This window comes from Passer montanus, unplaced genomic scaffold (assembly GCF_014805655.1).
Source record: "Passer montanus isolate IOZ18808 unplaced genomic scaffold, ASM1480565v1 scaffold5, whole genome shotgun sequence".
Lineage (NCBI taxonomy): Eukaryota > Metazoa > Chordata > Aves > Passeriformes > Passeridae > Passer > Passer montanus.
Window position 1 is genome coordinate 15,776,114 of NW_024369929.1, and position 18,641 is coordinate 15,794,754.

General features: G+C 48.3%; 1 protein-coding gene across 2 annotated transcripts in view; it reads right to left on the reverse strand.

Annotated features, from left to right (window-relative positions):
* The window catches only part of IGDCC4 (immunoglobulin superfamily DCC subclass member 4), an 85,701-nt gene that overhangs the window by 17,901 nt on the left and 49,159 nt on the right, over positions 1 to 18,641 (reverse strand). The window contains exons 5-11 of one of the 2 annotated variants that reach the window (XM_039723482.1): positions 11,483 to 11,617; positions 8,845 to 9,000; positions 7,914 to 8,324; positions 7,050 to 7,214; positions 5,916 to 6,053; positions 4,528 to 4,698; positions 3,711 to 3,944 (exon numbers count right to left, since the gene is read on the reverse strand). In XM_039723482.1, the coding sequence (XP_039579416.1) occupies positions 3,711 to 3,944; positions 4,528 to 4,698; positions 5,916 to 6,053; positions 7,050 to 7,214; positions 7,914 to 8,324; positions 8,845 to 9,000; positions 11,483 to 11,617 (1,410 nt within the window). Of the gene's footprint in view, positions 1 to 3,710; positions 3,945 to 4,527; positions 4,702 to 5,915; positions 6,054 to 7,049; positions 7,215 to 7,913; positions 8,325 to 8,844; positions 9,001 to 11,482; positions 11,618 to 18,641 lie in introns of both variants that reach the window. The other variant, XM_039723481.1, reaches the window with a different exon arrangement.

Genomic DNA, 18,641 nt, shown 5'->3' on the forward strand with positions numbered 1-18,641 from the left:
TATTCACTGCTGTGAGGATGTGCCTTCCAGCAAGTCCTCAAATGCCCTGTTAAGTCACTGGCAGCCTTTGTTGTATGGTGTCTGTTTTGCCTTCACAGTAGAGCTTCCCAATTTGCAATTAGAAAAGCAACAAAGCACAGAAAACCCACACCAAAAACCTGAGGGTCCTCATTGCATGCTCTTCCCAACAGAGAGCCTTGCACTGTGGGGAATCTCAAACTGATCTGCAGGGCAGGGCATTCTGTCTCCAAGCAGTGCTGCCCTGGTCCACAAAACACTTCCCTCTCCTCCAGCCTTTCATCAGCTTCTTCATTTTTAATGGAGATGTTTAATCAAAGAAACAACTTGGGAGATAAAAAGTTCTCAAAGAAGACATTCCCTGCAGCAGCCAGCCCCTTCAGGAGCTCAGCCAGAGCAGTCCACACTGCCTTTTGTTGCCTTGGCTGCAGCACATTGATGAAGTTTGTTAATTTGGGACATGCCTCTTCATTCCCTGCCCTCACAGATCACTGCTCTCTTTGCCAGACAACGTAAGCAGAATGAAACCTTTCTTATTGATGCCAATTTTATTATTACTGCCCTGATTACACTTCCAAGGGCTGATGGTACCAATTACCAAAGGCTTTTTCTGCTCCACAACACACGCTCACGCTCAGAATATAAAAACAGTTCAGTCACATTTTTCTCCCCAAAGAATCCCAAATGCAAACAGAGTTTTGTCTGCCTCCAAGAGAGCCTGATCTGCATTTCCACACTCTCCAGCCACAGAAAAACGTTTCAAACCCACACAAGGGGGATAAGGCCAAAGGGCACTCAACCTCCAAAGGGCTGGGACCACGGGCTCAGTGGAACAAAGAACGCCCAGCCCATCTCCTGCCAGCACCACACTCTCCTTCTGGCTGAGCCTTGGGCTGGGCTTCACTGGGACACGAGCACATCATGGATGGTGCAATCCAAAACGATGAGGAAAAGCTCACAGATGTGAGGCAGCTGTGAGCAGCTCCTGTTGGAGAATGGAGTGAAGGAAAGGACAAGTCCTCTGTCTCCATCCCTGGGCAGGATCAATGCAGCAGCTGCTTGCATGGGACGCCAGGGGAGCTCGACTGCATGATCAAGCACCTTACATCCTGAAAATAGGGGTATTTTGGATTTCTCAGTCAGAGGATTGGCTTCAATTTTTATACACAGGCCCAGATGTTTAAGCCCTTAGAACAGGCAGACATAAAACTCTATCAAGCTGTCAAGAAGCTGGTAGGCAGCATGAAAACAGATGTATTTCACTGCATTCCATCATACATTAAATATAAGCAGAATAATCTAGTCCAGATCATTTTAAATCAGTAATCTGGATAGCTGCATAATATATCCAATATGCTAAATATGTTGCTTCACTCAGCATTTCAAGGTGTTCATATTGGCCAGGTGCCAGAAGCCATACTTTCCTTTAAGTGGGAAAACACCCTGATTTCCAGACAGCTACTTCCAAAGGAATTCAATCTTCCTTCAAGGGAATGTGGAACACAGGATCAGATCCCTGACACTTATTTTTCACATAAATTATGGCCCTGGTAGCTGCACCTCAGTACAGGGAGTAAGTGCTAGAACATCAATGGAAGTCACTAAGAATTTCTCAGGGAAAACCCCTCCTGGTGATTCAGGAAAGCTTCCTTCTGATTTTGTGGACTGATGAAATTGCTGGATTTCCTGTGTGCCCTTGACCAGCTGCCCACCTCTCTCACAGGACTTCAGCACACGTCTCAGATAAGACACATGGTACCATTAGTGACACCATTCTAAGGAGATATGGTTTGCTCCAGGATCAGCACAAGATGGGAGAAGTCTTCTATTTCAAGCCACACCTCAAACCAAGACAAGGGGCAGAGCACTGGCTTCAGTGACACTGCAGAGCTGTGGAGCCAAGGGACATGTAGTGACCACTCTGGACTTTGTCTGACTGACATGGAACACACCACACCTGAGCTCAGCCTGGTATGCCCAGTGCCCAGCCTGGGATTTCCTAACACCACTTCAAACACCAGAACAGGCTTCCTAGAGAGATGGTCAGTGCCCCAAGCCTGTCGGTGTATAAAAGACATTTGGACAGAATTTGCTTTCATTTTTGGCCAACAGTGAGGCAGTTGAAGATAATCCCAAGTGACAGTGGTGGGTATTTGCTTTTATAGAGGGATCTTAGGAGAGGTTTCCAGTGCTGTGCTTTCCAAGCAGACATCCCTGATCTGGGAAATCCCCCCAGCTAATTCCCCATCAGCCCAGATTAGGGCTGCCAGCCCTTCCTGAGACCACTGCCCACTCTGCTACAAGCTGCAGCCCTAAGTACTGGTACAGGGCAGTTCTGTGCCATAAAATGAAACCCTTCTAAATCCCAACCACTCCTCCTTGTTTCATGTGCAGAACCCCCCCTTCCTCAGCACAGCCAGATTCCTGACCCTTCCTTTACTGTATGTGTGCAGGAACACATCATTCAAGAGCAGAGGGGAGCAGAGGGAACATCCTGGACCAGGAGAAACCTGAGCCTGGGCTCCTGACGCAGCGATAGCCGATACACAGCCGCCAAATCATACGGAAACCATCAGGGCTTGACGGATGCCCAAATTCAAGGAAGTAATTACAGAAGAACAAGCAACCTTCTCAGCATCATCGTGCCAGAGCATTTGGAACCAATTCAGCCCACTCCCAGCCCCTGCACCGACTGACTTGCCAGTGGTTGGAGCAGCACGTGATGATGTTCACATGTGGTTTCCTCTGCGCAATAATTACAGACCTAAATTCTTCAGAGAAACTCGTCTCTGTTAGCACTCTCAATGGCAAGATGGCTGTGACAGAGCTGGGAGAACCCCACTTAGAGATGGCACAAACAGTCCTTCCAGGTGCTGAAGCCTTTACACTGTGCATAATATATATGCTACAAGTGTAAGATGAACCAGCACAACAGGCACGTGCCCTACAGTGTCCACTCACTGGGCAGTAACAGGGTGAAGTATAAAGTGGGGGATGGAAGAACTCTAGGAAGCAGGAAAAGCCTCTTTCAAGGATGCATCTGCCATGACTCTCTTCTCTCTCCATCCTGTACCAATGGGCAAATCAATTAATTAATGCAATCAGATGTTAGGAACACAACTCCTTAATGCCAAGCACAGTGAGCCAGGCAGGCAGGACTCACTGCTGTTCAGATTTTCTCCAGTCATGGACACTCACTCTTCCATCCCTTTTCCTTTAGTGGGACAGAATACTGGGCTAAAATTAGTATGCTGTGAATTATCCCATCTCTGTGTTTTAATACAGAGAGATTTCAAACAGCATGCAATTATAGAGCTCCTTAGAAACAGACAGGGAAGGAGAGATAATTGTCCTGACTGGAGATTTCAATCTTGGCACTCTTTAAAGTGACACAATAAAAACACTAATTAAGAACCACTTATTAGCATATACTAAGTATATTGGTAACTTGGTTAAAATCCCTGCTAAATTTGCATTAGAAATTTCTGTGCTTTAAACTCTGCTCAATACAAGCCTAAAGAGCCCCGCTCCAGAAAGGATTTTGGATGATCTTAAAAAACACCTCAGATGGTCCTGGCCCTATGTATCTCCAGTCATGCAAAAACTCTTGGGAGCATCCTGGGATGCTACAAAGGGCAAGAGACAGGTCCTGAGTTTCCACATCAAGTGCTGGGAAGATGCAGCCAGCTAACCTAGTCGAGTCAGCTCGTACTGCTTCACTTTCTTCTTTAGTTTTATGGGTCCTACGTCCCAGCTCTCATCTTCAGCACCATCCAAAGGGCTCTCATCACTGGACTCCTCTGGGCCCACCTCTCTGTAGTAGAGCTTGTAGCCAGATATCTGGGCATGGTTTGCTGGGGGCTGCCATGTTATCAGGAGAGATTCCATCTTCGCTCGGACTTTTAATTCTGTCGGGGCAAATGGAACTGGAAGAAAAAGACAAAAGAAAAAGACTGAGCGACATGTTTCCATTTACCTGGTCTACTGAATCCTCCTGGTTCTCAGTAATGAGGGAAGAGTGTCAGGAAAAGGCTGTCCTGAGTGGGAAGTCTCTGCTCCTTGACAGTGGAGAGTCAGTCACACTCTACCACTGACTTTCCCAGCTGGGTGATAGAGGAAACAACGATGTCACAAAGACACTGCGGGGGTTTCTCAGTGTGTTCTGAGATATTCACCATCTTTAACCACTGCTGGAGTCTGGTATGGGCTCAGCTCTGTTTGGCAGAATTGTCTATTCACTTCCAAATGTCGTTAACATTGGGATCTGGAGTTCTGTTTGTTTTCTTTTTTTTTTTTTTAAGAACTTTCACAGCTGCACATAGAGGGTGCAAAGCCCCACAGCCAGGCAAGCAGTGAGATGTACAGGAGCTGCTGAGCAGCAAGGAAAAGGTGAGCACTTTGGTCTGACCAAAACCAATGGCTGTAATTCCCAAAGGAAAGCAAGTATCTCTGAAAATGCCTTAAGTTTCCCACCCTGTCCCAAATCCCAGGCATTCCCCAGCCTCCTACCATGTGTCTGGTTGTCTCTGTCAGGAGTCCGGTGCTGGGTCCACTCGGAAGGGGCTCCATATCCCACACTGGTGCTGGCTGCAATCCGAACCTTGTACACTTTGTTGGGATGCAGTGAGTACAGGGTGATCTGCGTCTCATTTCCACCCACTTCGATGGAGGTGACCTGATCTGCTGGAACCAAGGGGACACCACTGAAAAGAGGGATTTCCCAGCCAAAGGGAAGTACAGCTGAGCAGCCACAAGCCTCATTACCTCCTCGTGGTCTGCAGGCCCTGGGCTGCCTTGGCTTTGCTCTGAGCAGTCTTATGCCATCAGAAAAAACTGTAAGGCTGGGCAGATATTCTGACTGACACCTCCCTTCATTACATTCCAAATTTCAGGTTGCCTTTAGCACCAGAGCCTGCCCAGAGGGAGCTGTCAGAAACCTTGCTCTGATGATGTGATGGTGGAACATGAGCACAGCTAATGGGAGCTGATGGCATGTTCCAATGCTTCTCACTGCTGTATTTAAACCCTCACCTTAATGTGAACCAGAACTGTCCAGCAGCCCTGCTTTCTGCAAAATTCACACCCTCATCCACGCCAGACAGAGGTTTTACTGCTCCCTCTTCAGCCCACCCAAGTTCATAAGGGAGGTAACAGGAAATTTAAACTGAGAATAGCCTGGGATTTTCACTGTATCAGCTAACTGGTTTTGCTGAAGATTCATGTGGCCTGTTTAGAGTACACACAGGTCTTGATTTCAACTTCCCTTGGCCTTAACTCAGCCAGGAGCACTGTCCCTGCTATGTAACAATGTACTGCTGAGTGTGATCCCTGGATTGCAAGTGTTTCCAAGGTTTTACGATGCCATTGAGCCAAGTGCAGGCTCAAGGCAAAAGAACCAGAGCCAGGAGTCACAGCACAGACTACTAAGCCAGTTCAAATACACGGGAACATGTCCAGCACCTCATCACACTCGCCATCCTTCTCTCAGGAAGAATCATGACCCTGGGAAGTGAGAAGCTGCAGAGCTTTGACAGTTTTAAGAGCAAATACCCAGAAGGATTTGCAAAGCAAGCACACGTGGAATTGGAACAGCCACATCCAGCAGATGTAAATGTTATCATCCTTGCTGAACCCTGCTTAGCATGCCTGCCTCTGAAAATCAGAGAAAACTCAGTAATAGAGCAACACAACCTGGAGGGTATTTTGGGTTTTTTTTTTTCACAAGGATCACTTTGATTTTAAGAAAATTTAAAGCATTTACTCCTCTTCCCCAAGCAGCATAAAGCTCTTTCCCCAAAACAGATGGCAGTGAAGGGCTGCTCATGCAGACATTTCTGGGACATCACAAACATGGGGCAGGCCATTCTCCTGGGGCCATGGCATGGTGTTTCCCTCACCTTCCTTGAGGGTGCAGTAGTCGATCTTGTACTTGGTTATCTTGCCATTACTCAGCTCGGGAGGAGGGGGCAGCCACGTCACACGGATGTCACCGGGAGTCATGCTCGACAGGGACAGCTGAGGGGCTGCACTGGGAACTGGGAAAACAACCGAGAGAAGTCAGCAAAGACCAGAGCAACACCTCAACACATCTCTGCCAGCTCTCTGAGCTGGTTGGAGACCACTGCCTTGGCTCTACCACAGCCACTGGTGACTTGGTGTCTGTCCTGCAGGAACCAACACACCACAGCCCTTCAGGGGTGTCTGGGGAGGGGAGATGCTTGACTGCTCCACTTCCAGGCTGCCCAGAGCCTGCTGGCCACAGCCACACTGTTCCCAGGGACCCGTGTCTGGGGCAAACTGGGCAGGGTGGCACACACCAGCTCTCAGCTTGTGCTGTACATGGAGCATGAAGGAGACACAAAAGCAAATGGCTCACAGATCCAAACTACAGCCTGGGAATCCTCACTCCCTTGAGAACCACAGCTCTGGGCTGCAGGCAGCTTTCATGCTTTCAACTCAGCCTTTCAGGCTTCAGACACACACACATGGGACCACGCAGGTCACCATGTCAGGAGCATTAAAAGCACATAATGCACACAAGGTCTGCCAAAACCATCTCTGCTTGCCTCTTGTCCTGCAGCCTGTTGAAAGCTGTGCATGGCTTCCCGTTGGGCAGCTGTGCTTCTGGCACTCTGCCTTTACTGCTCACAAAATGCTGTGTGATAAATGGCAAAATCAACACAAACTACTGGCTCTTAAGGGGCCCGACCTCAAGGCTCCTCCCACCCCTACAAATTGCAATAGATGTTTCATCTGAGTTGAAATCCAGTCTGGCCCAGAGTGAAGCTTGGAGCAATATCACATGGGTCAGGTGAAAGCCCTTAGGAGTTGCCTGCAATTCCCAAAGGATTCTCATGGGCCCCACCATCAGCCAGGGTATTTTCACATCCTTCATCACCCAAGCTGATGATGAGACCAGGGTGCAGGTTCAGGTTTCTAGGAGCTGCTACCACTCTGTGTAGCACATTCAGTGCTCACCATCAACCAGGTCAAGAACATCTAGGCACCAGTACCCATCTAATTCAACACACCATCCTCCAGGGTCTGGACAACGATGGAAGAGGACGTCCGGCTGGCTCCGAGCTGGGAATATGCAACCACATAGAAGACATAGTTGGTGTTTGGCTCCAGATCCTTGACTTGCAGCTCAGTTGTGTCGTTATTGACAGCAAACTGGTATTCCACATTATCTGTTCCTAGAGCCAAGGAAACACTGATCAGCAGGTCAGTGAACTGCCAAGACACTCCTGAAAAAATCACTTAATTCACAAGGTCTGCAGATTAAATCCACTTTAAAAATCACTATATCTTCTCCAGTTTCCCCAGCACCTGCACAGCCTCATCTCTTCTGAGTTTTTTGGGCAGAAACTCCAATGCCTCAATGTTGATGTCTCCATTTTGACTCAAACTCCTTAATCCATGCTGAAGCAGCTGCAGTTACCAGTATAATTTTCAGAGGAGCTCTGGCAACAGTTCAGCAGGAGCATTGGCTTGCTGGCTGTTTGGGAAGACATACCCCAAGAGAGCCAGTGCCTCACTTCAGATTCTGGGTGTGGATAATTTAGTGATTCCCCCTGTACACAATGCAGCTGGTTGATATCACTGTTAGCAATCACACTCTTTGCATACAAAAGCAGTATGTATAAAATCAGCAGTGCCTGGTCCCACGGAATCCAGACAACTCAGCTATGTAGACACACTACTATCAATCAAGAAGTTAGAATATGTTGGCTAATCCACAGGCACTGTCACTGGCTGAGATCGACTCCAGGAGAAAATTCCCTTACCTGAAATGAAAAGGGAATTGCCTCACACTTGTCACTAGCTGGGGAAGAAGGTCAACTTGTGCCTTGTACCTTTGACACAGCTGTGCTGCCCAGGGAGGTGACACCTACCCACAGCCCGCTGGTAGTGCAAGGAGAAGCCGATGATCTGCTCGCTGTTGTGCTCTGGCCGCTCCCAGGACACCAGGACGGTGCTGCTGGACAGGGACACGGCCGAGACCTTCTTGGGAGCGCTGGGCAAACCCTCCCGCACGATCACCGAGAGCTTGGCCGTGGCACAGGCCATGCCCAGGCTGTTCTCAGCCACACACTGGTAGTAGCCAGCATCCTCCAGGCCGATCTGGTTGATGACGAGGCTGCCGCTGCTCTGCACCTTCACGCGCCCGTTGGAGAGGATGGGCTCCCCGTTTTTCAGCCAGTGGATGGTGGGGGCTGGCTCTCCCTCTGCCTTGCACACAAACCTGGCCGTGCTGGCTCGGGTGCGGGAGATGGTTTCGGGAGCCTGGGAGATGCTGGGAGTAGCTGGGAGGAGAGGGGAAAAATTAATGCAGGGAGGAGGAGGAAAAAATAGCAAAGCAAATCCCTTCTCCACCCCACTCGGTGCTATGTTTTATTCAGTAGCAGCTTTGCTTACAAGATGGGATTTGCCAGGCAGACTCTAGAGGCTTAATTTAGACTCTGTCCAAAAGGAAAAATAAATTCTGTATCAATCATGTGCTGCATTCCCTGATCCTAGGCTGTTCTCCCTGCTGGCTTCCAGGATACTGAAAGTTAATTGCTGATAGAGATTTCCAAGGGGGAACCCTGGAGAACAAGAATAAGGCATAAAATGGTTCAGTAAATACCAGGAACTAAACCCCAAATTAAAGAGGTGACACTCCCACTGAGAGCTATCCCAGCTCGGGCCTCCTGGCTCTAACCTGGCTCCCACTTTAGCCAGCACGGGCCACAAACCCTTGGGGATCTCCTGGATGCTGATCCATGCAACCCACAGCAAGCTGGTCAGCATTTGCACCTGAGAATTTGCCTGCTCTCTACTCACCGAGGATGCGGAGCTCAGCCGCGGCGGTAACGAACTGCCGGGTTTGGGGTTTGTTGGCTCGGCAGACGTACACCCCAGAGTGATGGGGCTGGCTGGAAGGAATGAGGAGATTTGTCCGGCCCAGCACAATCACATCTGTGGAAATGGACTTTCCATCTGCAGGAAGAAACGTGCACAAATGTGGGAGGGAGCCCAGGCTGCCCTTTATGAGGGCTTGTAAGCAATGCCAGGATCGCAGCTGGGGAGTGGAGAGACCCCCAGATCCCAAACCCCAGCACAGAGGAAGATTCCTGCTGGGACACTCCTCAGTACTTGACAGCCAGCTCAAGCCAACACTGGCTCAAGGTTTAGTTTAACCTGTAATAACCAAAAAGTTCTGGTTTGGATCAAAACAGTCTCTGATGCCTAGGGTGTGCCTGCAATGAGAGCCCTAGGAATAGCACATTCATGGGAAAGCTGTGCTAACACACGGTTTGGAAAAGCTGTTGGATCTGCCTGCTGACCCCTATCATGAGCACAGACATTCATGCAATGCCAGCAAGACTGTTCAATCACTAACAACTCAGGGGCTCCTCCTCTGTGTCCTGGATGTGAACCCAAATTTACTGAGCTTCTTGATCAACTCCTTGTTCACAGCTTGGCTGTGAGGTGTCAGAAAGACACCTGGTGCTCCCTGGGACTCTGGTGTTTATGTCAGAGACATGGGCCCTGAGGTGCCTTCTCCCCATTCTCCAGGCTGGGTGCTCAGCACTGCTGACCAGGGAAGGAGGAATGGGCAGCTCCCTATCACTGGCCAGAAGCCAAAATGTCCTTTTACAGCTTCAAGCAGCCCTGGGCTCCTTGAACACAGACAGGGCAGAGGCTAGTGCTGGGCACTGCATATTCACAGCATCACTCTGAGGTAAGAAACTTGGGGATATGGCATTGGTACCTCTGAGAGCATGTGGGAGACAAAGCCATGAGCTGGGGACAAGCTGAGGAAAGGCTTGGATGGGAGGTCTGGCACAAGTCTGCAGACTGAGAGCCAATTTGTGCAGTACCTGTGCACCACCAGACCTTATCTCTCTCCACTTGCAGAAGCACCTCTTCAGCACTGCCTGCCTTTACCTCTCCTCAGCTGAGCCTGGAGCTCACACAGAACAAACTCCCCATCTTCACTGTGAACAGCTGCACTGACTTAGCACTGTCAGCAGGGAATGTGGCTGAGAGCAGATCCTCTGCCCTCTCCCTGTACTTGGGGGGGTCTTCAGATGGCCTCACAGTTCAGTGGCTGCACACTCAGAGCACACAATCTGCACACCCCGTTTGCACTGGAGCAGTTGGTTGGAAAACTGACTCCAGATGGTAGCAGTTAGCTGACACCACCAAGGCTGGCAAGAGCCAAACTGGCAACCTGGAGGTACATCCTTGGTATTCCCCACATGACTGATGGTCCAATAACCCACTCTGCTCCTAAAGGAAGGCTTGGAAATAAACTTGTGTAACTCAGAATGACTTGCACTGTTACTCCACTCTTTTAAATTGAAGAGTCCACACAAGGAAGGAGACTGGGACCAAGCAAACACTTGAAAATAAAGCATGGAAAGAACTGGTTTACCAATCCTTCCCCCTCCACCCTTGTCTTCCTTCCTCATGAAAAACTCTCCTAATGATAATTAACTCTAATATTATCTACTTTACCATGGGCATCAGCAGCTCTCAGTAAAGCAGTAAGTGATCTAGCATGGGAAAGCTGAGCATTTGTAATTGTAAAGTGCATGGGATAAACTAGAAACATTTCTGCCATAATATTTAAGCCTTGCTCACTTGATTTCCAAAGTGGTATCCTCTGAGGTTTTTTTGCTCCTTTTTTGTGGGGAAGAGGAATTATTTTTATATGCTAAAATCACCGCCTGTGGACAAATCTGGGCTGAAAACCAACCACAATAAATGGTTACAGGGGAGAGGAGTCTTAAATCGTGACCTGGATTTATGAAAATGACTGAGAGCCTTTTCTAGGGGAGAATCAACCTCTGAGCTGAGAATGTTTTCAGCCAGAGCCTCTGAAACACATCTGATGGATGTGACTCTCAGTGAAGTGACACTGGCATCCAACTCATGACTTTGGCTATCAGCCCTGGGTAACATCTGCCAGCCCAGCTCATTCATATACCTCTGACGAGACCTAAGCAGCTCCTCAATCCCTCCATTCAACAAAAACCTCCCAGTCGCTCCAAGGATTAACAGATCTTATCAAGTTTTATAAAGCTGCAAGATAATACAAGCTATTTCTCCAGTGCAATGGCAGATTCCACAGAATCCCCAGCAACCTTGGAGCCCGGGGAGGAGTGGTGCCTGACCCCATCTCATGACCTTTACTGCTCCAGTTCACATGAGAAAGACAGTTTGGATCAAAAGGCATCCAGGCACAGGTCAAACAACTATAAATTGAATTGTGTGCTTTGTAACCTTCAAAATTTAATTAATAATTCCACTTTAGCAAGGACACCCCACACTGCGATACCACCTGTGTCATTAGGTATCAATGTTACAAGCACCCTTCCTGTCCCAGATTTTTCCACTCTTAATAGATTTTTAGAATGTACTATCTACAGGTTCCCATAGACAACAGAAATTTAGTCCTGTCCCTCATACTCACCTTGTCGTATCCAGGAGACAAAGGGGGTGGGATCAGCAGCTGCCATACACTCCATCACCACGCTCTCCCCGGCCACCACCGTGGTGTTCTCCGGAGCAGCGACGATGGTGACATCTCCTCCTGCTGGCTGGGAACCTAATGTCAAAAATTAAAAAAAGTCTGTCCTTCCAAGATGCAAAGTTCCCAGGAAAAAAAGAGTAGAGTCCTGGCTCCCTAGCTGTGCTTCCCTGGGCAGTCACATGTGTGGAAATGGCTTGGGCCCAGCCTGGGGAGAAAAAACAGTTCTTGCTTTTATATGACTACAGAATTTTTACTAAAGAAACAAACAATCTGCCCAGCAAAATTTACTCAAATCATGTGGGTCCTAATAACAGGATTTTCACATGGAAAACACGTAGTATTTCAAGCCAACACCTTCATGAACTGTTGCTACACGGATGTTTGTTCATTAGATGAAACAAGACACCACTGTCCTCAAAAAGAGTGACACCAACACTCACCCTCCGCCAAGGAACTGGAGCAGCTCAGAAAGAATCCAGTCACTTGGCTAAAGAAATTCTAATAGCCAGATGCTGGACTGTAAACTGCAACACAGAGAGTTCATGGCTGTGTCCTGGCCTTCACCTGACAGCACAAAGACTGATCAGTCATCCCACATCTGGAGGAGACAGTGCTGTGTAGCTCGTACGTGCACAGACCAAGAGCCAACACTTAAATCAAGCAAGGTTTACAGGAAGGTCTCCAGGCTGCATTGCACAATGCCTTGACAATGGGATGGGGATATTCTGCTTGAAATGAACCTTCTGCCTGTGTCTGCCCACTGCTGAGCAGAGGTTAAGGGAAGGTTAAGGAAATGCCTTTGCAGCGGCCAAATTTCTGTTGTCAGATGAAAACAAGCGGAGTACTCTTGAGCAGACCAGAGTGTTCATGACCCTCACCAGTTCCTCCATCTCTCTCAAATACCTCTGACTCTGGGGGACACTTTTGTTGTCGTCCTCATGAAGAGGGAAATAACTGTAGAGGAGTCACGTAGTGCCAGTAACAATTAGGTGTGCAATGAAAGTTATTGGCAGCAGGTCTCAAACAAATAAAAGCAGGACCTTTCTGAACTCAGTGTATCAAGATTCCGCAGAGTTCAAAACCCAAGCTCAAAAAGGACACATTTACCAGGACTGTTAAATATGGTCTCATTACAGTCCCCAGCCCAAAATGCTCCTGACTGGGATACTCTGACTGGGACTCTGATTGTCAGATGCTGAGGGAGATGTCCAAGGAAAGCACCATGTCCTCCCTGCCCAGTTTCTTTACATGCTGTCCTCCATAACCTGCTCTGGTCACTTCTGGAGACCCTCACTGGCTATTCATGTGGCATCCAAACAATTCACTCATATCTGAATTCCCTGGGGATATAAAGCAGAGAGCCTCACAGGCAGAGCTGCCTGCATGGCAGGAGGCCACACAGGGCTGCACTGAATGTGCTGTGCTCAGCCCAGCCCCAGGCTCGGTGCCAGTCAATCTCAGCAGGGCAGCCTTGCCAAAGCATTGGTTCCACGCTGAAATGTTCTTGCAGTCCATACGTGCGTGAAAGGGATTTCCATCTCTAGAACTACGTGAGCACAGTCAAAAGGAGCCAGCAGAATCCCTGAGGCACCAAGGGAAACCGGGAGTGAGCAGGAGCCAGTGCTTGTCCAGCAGATGGAAGCAGAGACCGAGGAGCGCCCACAGTGCCTGACCTGGGGGCAGTGGCCAGACCACGCTGACCTTGCAATCCCAGCCCTGGGCAAACACCAGCAAGAGGAGCTGCCCTGGGGCAGGGAAGAGCCAAGCCAGCTGTCCTCCCTCCAGTGGAATGAGTACCCTACACAGAGGGGTTGGTGTGGACAGGCAAACCCAGTCTCCTGGACTGGCCAGGGCTTTGCTCCATCACGTCCGTTGCTGCTCCCATTGTCCACATCCAGGCACCTTCAGCCTCACTTGGGGGACAGCACAGGGACAGGAAGAAAACTCAGCAGATATGGATTCTGAGAACTCACTGACAATCAGATCAAAATCCTGGTCACTCTGAACTACTGAGACAGAAAATGGGCTTAATGCAAAAACTGGCACGAGAGCTTCCACCCAAGGCACGTAAGCTCAAGGATCAGAGAAACTCAAGGCTCTCTGCAACAGCAGCTTTCTTTTAACTCCAGCTCCAGTTCAACAAAGCACTAAAATCCACAAGTAAACATTAGTCCTGCATAAGAACTGAGCACAGGGACTTCAGTGAGGCCCAGCTTGATGGGTGAGGCAGCTCTGCACATCGTTAATGTGAGGTCTCTATCCCAAATGGCACTGGGGGATGAGACAACATTGGAGAAAGAACAAGAACAAGGAGCTTTCCAGCCAGGATTTGGAAGGAAACACATGAAAGAACACCAGAAACAAAGGCAAAGTGTTTTACAGCAGCCATTGCAGGGAAGGCCACAGTGCTGGAAAGACACTGGAGAACCCAATAAGTTGTGATGAGTGAGCTGGGGAAAGTGGTGCAAAGGAGCCAGGTGAGGAGCTGTTTTGTGCTTAGCAGGGCTGGATGTGGTCACACACCTCCACACAGCCCAGGCTCAGGCTCAGCTCACCCTGCACAGGGCTCAGCAAGTCCAAGATGCCCACCCTGGACATCAATCACTGCCTGCAGGACCACAGCAGCTTCTGAGGAAAAGGAGCAGGGCAGCAGCCAACACCACATATCCTGGGAGCAGGAATATCCATGGTAGGATGTCCATCCTACCCTGGGAGTGAGATTCTGTACCCAACACCACTGGCTGCCACATACCTGCTGGGCAGGACATGGCTGAGGCACGTCTGTGTGCAAAAAGCTGTCTTTTTCTGCACTGCTGGGGGAAAAATAAATCTAGAGTAAAAAAAAAAATAGCACCAGCCAGATGGTAATATATTCCCTGCCAGATTTCCAAGCAGCTTTCTCTACCAAGCTTAGAGCAGAGAAAGAGAGAAAACTGCTCAAACCTGACTTAAACATTCATCTGTTCCATCAGGTGCATGGCCCCAGGTGTTGACTGGGAAAGCACTTTACAGGTTATAGAAGCTTCACCTGAAGGCACTTGTCCTGCATCACTTGGTCCCTGACAGCTGCCTGGTAGTGCTGTCAGTCAATAAGAGAGAGGTTTTACCTTAGTTCAGCCTTGAAAAGCTATTGGGAAAATATATTAGTCCAGGCCCCATATCTGATTACTACTGAAAATTATATTACAAACATAAACAGTTCTGCTTGCTTTCTCAGTGCATTCCTGGGTGTGTGCATGGATGAATGCCCCTTACACTTCTTGCACAAACACATTTCTCTCCAGCTTTGTATTCCATTGTGGGTGTCTCAGAGCAAGTCCACAAGTCAAGTTTCTCTTCAAACTGAGCTCCTTTGGAGGACATTTTCCCCTTGCCATCTCTCTAGGCTGGTTGGGCACACTGGATCCAAGTTCACCCCTACAAACTGTGTTTCAGTGAGGAGTTCCCAAGGAAAGTACTCAGCTAACCAGGGAAACTTCCACACAGGGGATTCCAACACACATTGAAGAGTAAAACCAACATGAGGCTTTTTGTCTCCACTGCCATTAAGACAATTTCAGGTCAAGAGGGAATTGTCAGAACCAAAGGAAAAAAAGAGCTGCAGTTTCCAAGACATCTTTCACTGCCTGAACAAAACAGGTCACTGAATGCACCTGCGCCATGCTGGCTGCTCTGGGGCATTAAAAGCTTTCATAGAGCTGCTATTTAAAACTTGGGCTTTGAGATTTCTCCCCCTCTGCCAGCTTTGTTTTGTCTCTCCAAGCAGCAGAGCCGCTCCAGGCAAAGGCTTCGCGCAGCCCAAGGCACAACCCATGGATTCACATCAAAACTCTCCATCACTGAAGCCTTTGTGGACTTTCTGCCCTTCTGAATCAGACGGATCCATTTTACCCTCTTTTCACATATGGGGTGCCAGGAATGGCTCTGGGATCACTGGGAGTAGTGCACAGAACGGAGGGGAATTCTCAAGGCACTGAAAGAGTTTGAGAATGCAGCGCTCTTCCTGCACAGTTCGTTAACCCCTGCAGAGGGAGACAACAAAGGTGCTACCACAGACCAAGAGCCCAGACTTACTGATCAGCTGCAGAAATATTTCAAAATACTGCCTGCAGTTTACTGCTTCCAAATGACTCACTACAGAGGACTTCTCAGTTTATGTGTTCTGTTCCTTTCCTGTCACAAGACAGGGGAGTCAGGCCAAACCTGGGTGCTCCACTTTGTTGTACCACTGCTCTCACAGGCATCCCTCAGTGCCTGGAGCTGGGTTCAGGGCAGGCACAGAGGAAATATAACAAAGCATTTATGATGATGTGTGTTATAAATTGAAAAGGAGGTGGGGAGGTGAGCACAGGGAACCTGTGAGTTAGTGGCCAGACACACCTCAGCACACTCCTGAGGCTGCCCAATCTCTGCAAATCCAATTGTATCATTTCACAGTGAAGGTGAACTCTCAGCAGGGATGTCAAGGGAGGCACCAAGGGGAGCTGACTGGGATAAAGCTCAAAATGTTTATTTGAGCTTATGGCTTGAGTTATAATATCCATCAGTGACTTCCATCTCCAAGAGTTCATAACTTGGCTCTGCCTCTAATGCATCCATAATTCAAGAACAATCCTCTCCCGCCTCCCTGCTCTTGTTAGTGCAGAGTATCAGCAAAGAATTCAGGCAGTGCAACAGGAGGAAAATGCTTTTTGTTCAGCCAATTTGTGATGGTCGTTTGCAGTGACAACAGGATGACTTCTTGGATGGGAACTAACACCTCTCTCCCGATTCCATGAACACCCTGCCTTGGCAAAAGTGCTGGGAGGTTAAACATGACTTGCATGGCGACACATTCAGCTCTCAGCTGTCAGCAGGTCAAGATTTGGAGATCTCTGACAATCAAGGCACAATCTTCTGTTCTGCGAACTTTCTCACCCTTTCTGGAGGAGGAGCATGAAACCTTATTCATCTCTGCGAGCCTCCTCCGGGAATAGATCCTAGCACTGAGCAGCTGTTCATTAGAGAAAGTCAATGCTGTCACTGCTGTTATTCTGCAGACAATAAAGGAGCAAATTACCCATTGCAAAGCACACACCTTCAAAAATGCGGGCGCTGTGTTTGCAGAGCATGTCCTACTCCCACTCCCCAGCTCTCTCCCTTTTCCTGGATAACTCACAGACCTCCTGGACTGTTAGGGAAGAAGCTGACAGCAACTGTGGAGGAGAAAAACATCCTCCAGACTTGCCTTTCTCCTCCCTTTACACTGCCCTGGAAATTTATGCGTAATTTATTTCTACTTCAGGACAGGATAACTAGCATGTAAAATCTCTAGGCAAGACTCTCACCTGGCTGTATCCAAACACATGGAGTATTTGCTTTCAGGGCAACATAAACAATGTCAGATTTCACACCTGAGTATGTTTAGCAATAGGCATTTCTTCTTTTCTAACTGTTCTAACCTGAAAATGGCAGCTTTGTGAACAGGAAAGCAAAAAGAACTGGCAGAAGGGAGTTTTCATAAGTGACTAGGGAAGGTGAGTAGTGCCCTTTTAACACTCTAAATCAGGTGTTCCCAAGTGTCTTAAGTCAAAAACTGCCTCCTCTTACCCCCAAATGCAAGCACATATCATTTCTGAAACTTACCATTTACTTTTTGAGATTTTTCTTCCTACCTTTGCTATAACAGGGCCTGTGGCAGTTTGGATCCAAGTTTTCCTGTCATTGAAGGGATGGGCTGACTTCTGGTTACAAGATTATGGACTCAATTCCTCAACTTTAGTGCTTCAGAACTCCTCCTCTGCAGCCTTTGGTCCCCAAGGCTTGCAGGATCTTTTAAGTGTGTGCCTCAGCAGAAACCACAGCACGGACAGTGCTTTGGTACTGGGATGCAGAGGTTGTCCCAGCACAATGTGCCAGCATCAGTGCTCACAGAAATGTTCCTTTCCTTTCCTTTCCCTTCCCAGGCAGGGATGGAGTGTCTGGGTCAGCACACAAGTCATCCAGGAAGGGAGGCTGAAAAGGAACTTGGCTTCCATTGCTCAGTGTGTTGGAGTAACAGGTTATTTCTGCCCAACAATACAGATGAGCTCAATAAATCAGTTTTGTATTGTCTTTCTACCTCATGTCTCCCAAACATTTTGTAAGAAATTATGCATTTATCAATGCAAACATTGAACTGAAAAGCTGAACAGGGAAGAATTTATCTCCATGTTTTGGAATGTCTCTCTTTGGAGTCTCTCTTCCTCCTTACTAAGATGGTGCTGCAGCAGAGCAGTGACACATCCTGTCATCTTCAAAGCAGCACACAAAGAAACGTGGGATTAAAACACAGAAGTTCAATCATTTTTCAGTGCTATTAAAAGACCTCCACACACAGCACTTGTATCTCAAACTACGATCCCAAAATCCCCCAAGAAATGTCAGCAAACAGATCCTAAAATATATATGGTCCAACCTACACACTACAAAACTTGCTCCTCTGCTCTTTGCATATATGTGAAAAACAGAGTATTTAACAGATTAAATACACTTCTCTGATTAAAACAAGATGCAGAGAGATTAATTAGTTTGGATGAGGAGTGTCCATTTACTACCTGGACGTACTCCTCAGATCACCACCTGCCACAGCTTCTGGGGTCTCTCCACAGAGTGTGGCAGGAGAAGCTGCTCTAGGAACAGCTTCTCGTTTGGCTTGAGAAACAGCCTGTCCAACATTTTCCCCAGTTCCACGTCTGTGTCTGGAAGCCCTGGGAGGGAGCACATGGATCCCAGTCCAGACAAGCAAAGGGGCCATCAGGCAGTCCTCTTTCATTCCTCTCAACTTCTTTATACAGCTGACAGATTTCAGCTCAGAAATTAAATCCACTAATGTACTAGCTCAGCCACAAGCTGACACCCTGAACTCTCTGTAACCAGAAGCCCAGGAAGAGTGGCAGGTTTCCAGAAACTGCCTTGGATTTTTAGGGGGGCTCTTCCCCCATTCCCCAAATCCTTGATCCTCCAGGCTATGGAGTTTTGTACATCCAGGGTACATTTAGCTCTGCTGCAAAGCAGTCGGAGTGTGCTTTGCCCACCACTCCAGCTCTTGTAAAGCTGTCAACATTGGCTCTCTGTTTGC